The sequence below is a fragment of the Electrophorus electricus genome, unplaced genomic scaffold (genome assembly GCF_041902795.1).
Source record: "Electrophorus electricus isolate QZ-2024a unplaced genomic scaffold, ASM4190279v1 Scaffold297, whole genome shotgun sequence".
In the NCBI taxonomy this organism is placed as follows: Eukaryota; Metazoa; Chordata; class Actinopteri; order Gymnotiformes; family Gymnotidae; genus Electrophorus; species Electrophorus electricus.
The window spans coordinates 15,001-17,500 of NW_027658580.1; the positions used below are offsets into that span (position 1 = coordinate 15,001).

The 2,500-nt window shown below is 40.7% G+C and overlaps 1 protein-coding gene across 1 annotated transcript in view; it reads left to right on the forward strand.

The window, feature by feature from the left end:
* The window catches only part of LOC145655626 (calcium-dependent secretion activator 1-like), a 17,057-nt gene extending 14,887 nt beyond the window's left edge, over positions 1-2,170 (forward strand). Inside the window, exon 3 of the mRNA XM_081709120.1 lies at positions 150-2,170. Within this exon, the coding sequence (XP_081565246.1) occupies positions 150-326 (177 nt within the window). The 3' untranslated portion in view covers positions 327-2,170. The remainder of the gene's footprint in view (positions 1-149) is intronic.
* Positions 2,171-2,500: the final 330 nt, after the last annotated feature.

The following is a 2,500-nucleotide window of genomic DNA, read 5'->3' on the forward strand; positions in this document are numbered from 1 at the left end:
GTTCTCATAGCTATATGGAGTTGGACATCCCTCCCCCAAATTCACCAAGTTTGGCTAACAATACATCTCAATGTTCATTCATTAAACGTGAAGGTCATGCAAAAGGTCATGTCACCATCTCTCTCTCAATCCAACGACTCTCTCTGCAGAAAAAGTACCAGGATTTCCGGCTGCACGGTGTCCTGGACTCCACCCTGAACAGTAAGATGTACGAGACGGTGAAGAAACGTCTGATACTAGAGGAGGCGACGGCGTCGGTGCGAGGAGGAGGAGGAGGAGGAATGCAGGGCATCTCGATGAAGGACAGCGATGAAGAGGGAGAATAGACAGACTGCGGCCGCCTACGGCCCTGCATGTTCTGTCCTTTGTGCTCACTTTCTTTTATTTAGTTATATGTGATTTAATTTTAATATTGAATTTAAAAGTTTTTTATTATATGACTGATAAATGGACCAACTTCAACTGATAAGATGAGAGGCTCAAAACAAAAATTAACATTATCTGTTGGTCAGAAGATTATGGTGAAATTTTTTTAAGTATTTAAAAATGTTTGGTGTTTAAAAATAATAATGTTGAAAATTAATTCCTAAATGTTTCAAAGCAATATGGAGTACTAACTGTAAACAATGTTGCGTGAGATAGAATAATTCCTGTTGTGTCCGTGTTAAATGCAAACATGTACGACGCTTCTTACGTGTATTATAAACCTGTACGATGCTTCTTACGTGTATTATAAACCTGTATGACGCTTCTTACGTGTATTATAAACCTGTATGACGCTTCTTACGTGTATTATAAACGTACGACGCTTCTTACGTGTATTATAAACCTGTATGACGCTTCTTACGTGTATTATAAGCCTGTATGACGCTTCTTACGTGTATTATAAACCTGTATGACGCTTCTTACGTGTATTATAAATATATGAATGGTAAATAATTGGGCATAGACTTATTATTTGTTTCGTTTGAAGGTTTTTGAGTGTATGCCAAATGAACTGACTATATTGTATTTAACTTGTTTTGGTTGTATAAGGTAGTGTTTCTATTTGGCACGCTTCTCCAATAAATCACTAATCAATACCAAAATCTCTGCCACCACACGGGAGCAGCTTGTTTAAACGACTCATTTTAAACATGCAATATATTACAGGAGCTTAATTATCATTCACTTTGACGAACATCTAAAACATTTTTCTATGTTTTTATGTCGTTTGCAATTTATAGATATGCTATATTTGATCTGTTCAGTAGGTACATCTGGGGAAGGAAAACCACAGGAACGCGATGGTGGTGTCTCCACCCGCTCCACCTGCTTCACCCACAACTACAGCACTTCTGGATATGAGCGCTCTCTCTCGGAACAGCAGGAGCTAGGGTTGTCGTGGCAACTGTTGCTGTGTGTGATATCTGATGCTGTGCCCTGTTCTCTGTTCGGGAGGAAGCGTGTTCCTGTTACTGAAGTGTGTTCCCATTACTGAAGCCTGTTCCCGTTATTGAAGCGTGTTCCCATTATTGAAGTGTAAACCTGTTACTGAAGCAGGTTCCTGTTACTGAAGCGTGTTCCCGTTTTTGAAGCGTGTTCCTGTTATTGAAGCTTGTTCCTGTTACTGAAGCGTGTTCCCGTTTTTGAAGCGTGTTCCTGTTATTGAAGCTTGTTCCTGTTACTTCAGCATGTTCCTTTTACTGAAGCTTGTCCTGTTACTGAAGCGTGTTCCCGTTACTGAAGTGTGTTCCCGTTATTGAAGCGTGTTCCCGTTACTGAAGTGTGTTCCTTTTACTGAAGCATGTTCCTGTTATTAAAGTGTGTTCCTGTTATTGAAGCATGTTCCTGATACTGAAGCATGTTCCCATTATTGAAGCGTGTTCCTGTTACTGAAGCCTGTTCCTGTTATTGAAGCCTGTTCCCATTACTGAAGCTTGTTCCTGTTATTAAAGTGTGTTCCTGTTATTGAAGCGTGTTCCTGATACTGAAGCAGGTTCCTGTTACTGAAGCGTGTTCCTGTTATTGAAGCGTGTTCCTGTTACTGAAGCGTGTTCCTGTTACTGGTGTGTTCCTGTTACTGAAGCGTGTTCCAGGTATCAAAGTGTGTTTCCATAATCAAATCAAGTTCCTGTTATCGAAGCACTATTCAAAAAATGACTTTGAGTTGACCCTTGACTTTATGGAAATGAAGTAATGGATTCCTCTTGCAAATTCTTTATGTATCCGGACACTGTAGGTATGGGGGAGGGGCCAAGGACTTTGGATTACAATAACTAAATTAAAGTGTTCCTACACAGATTTTGGCTTGATTAACATATTGCTAAGGTTTTCTCTGTAATAATAAATGAGGTATTTGATGGTGGGCAGTGGTTGGCACACTGCCACACATCTCCAGCTTTGATTCCCACCCCATTCTTCATCCGCCTGTGCTGAGTTTCACGTCCCTGTGCTGAGTTGCACGTCTCTGTGCTGGTGCAGGTTTACTCCGGGAGCTCCTCCCACATTCCAAAGATAT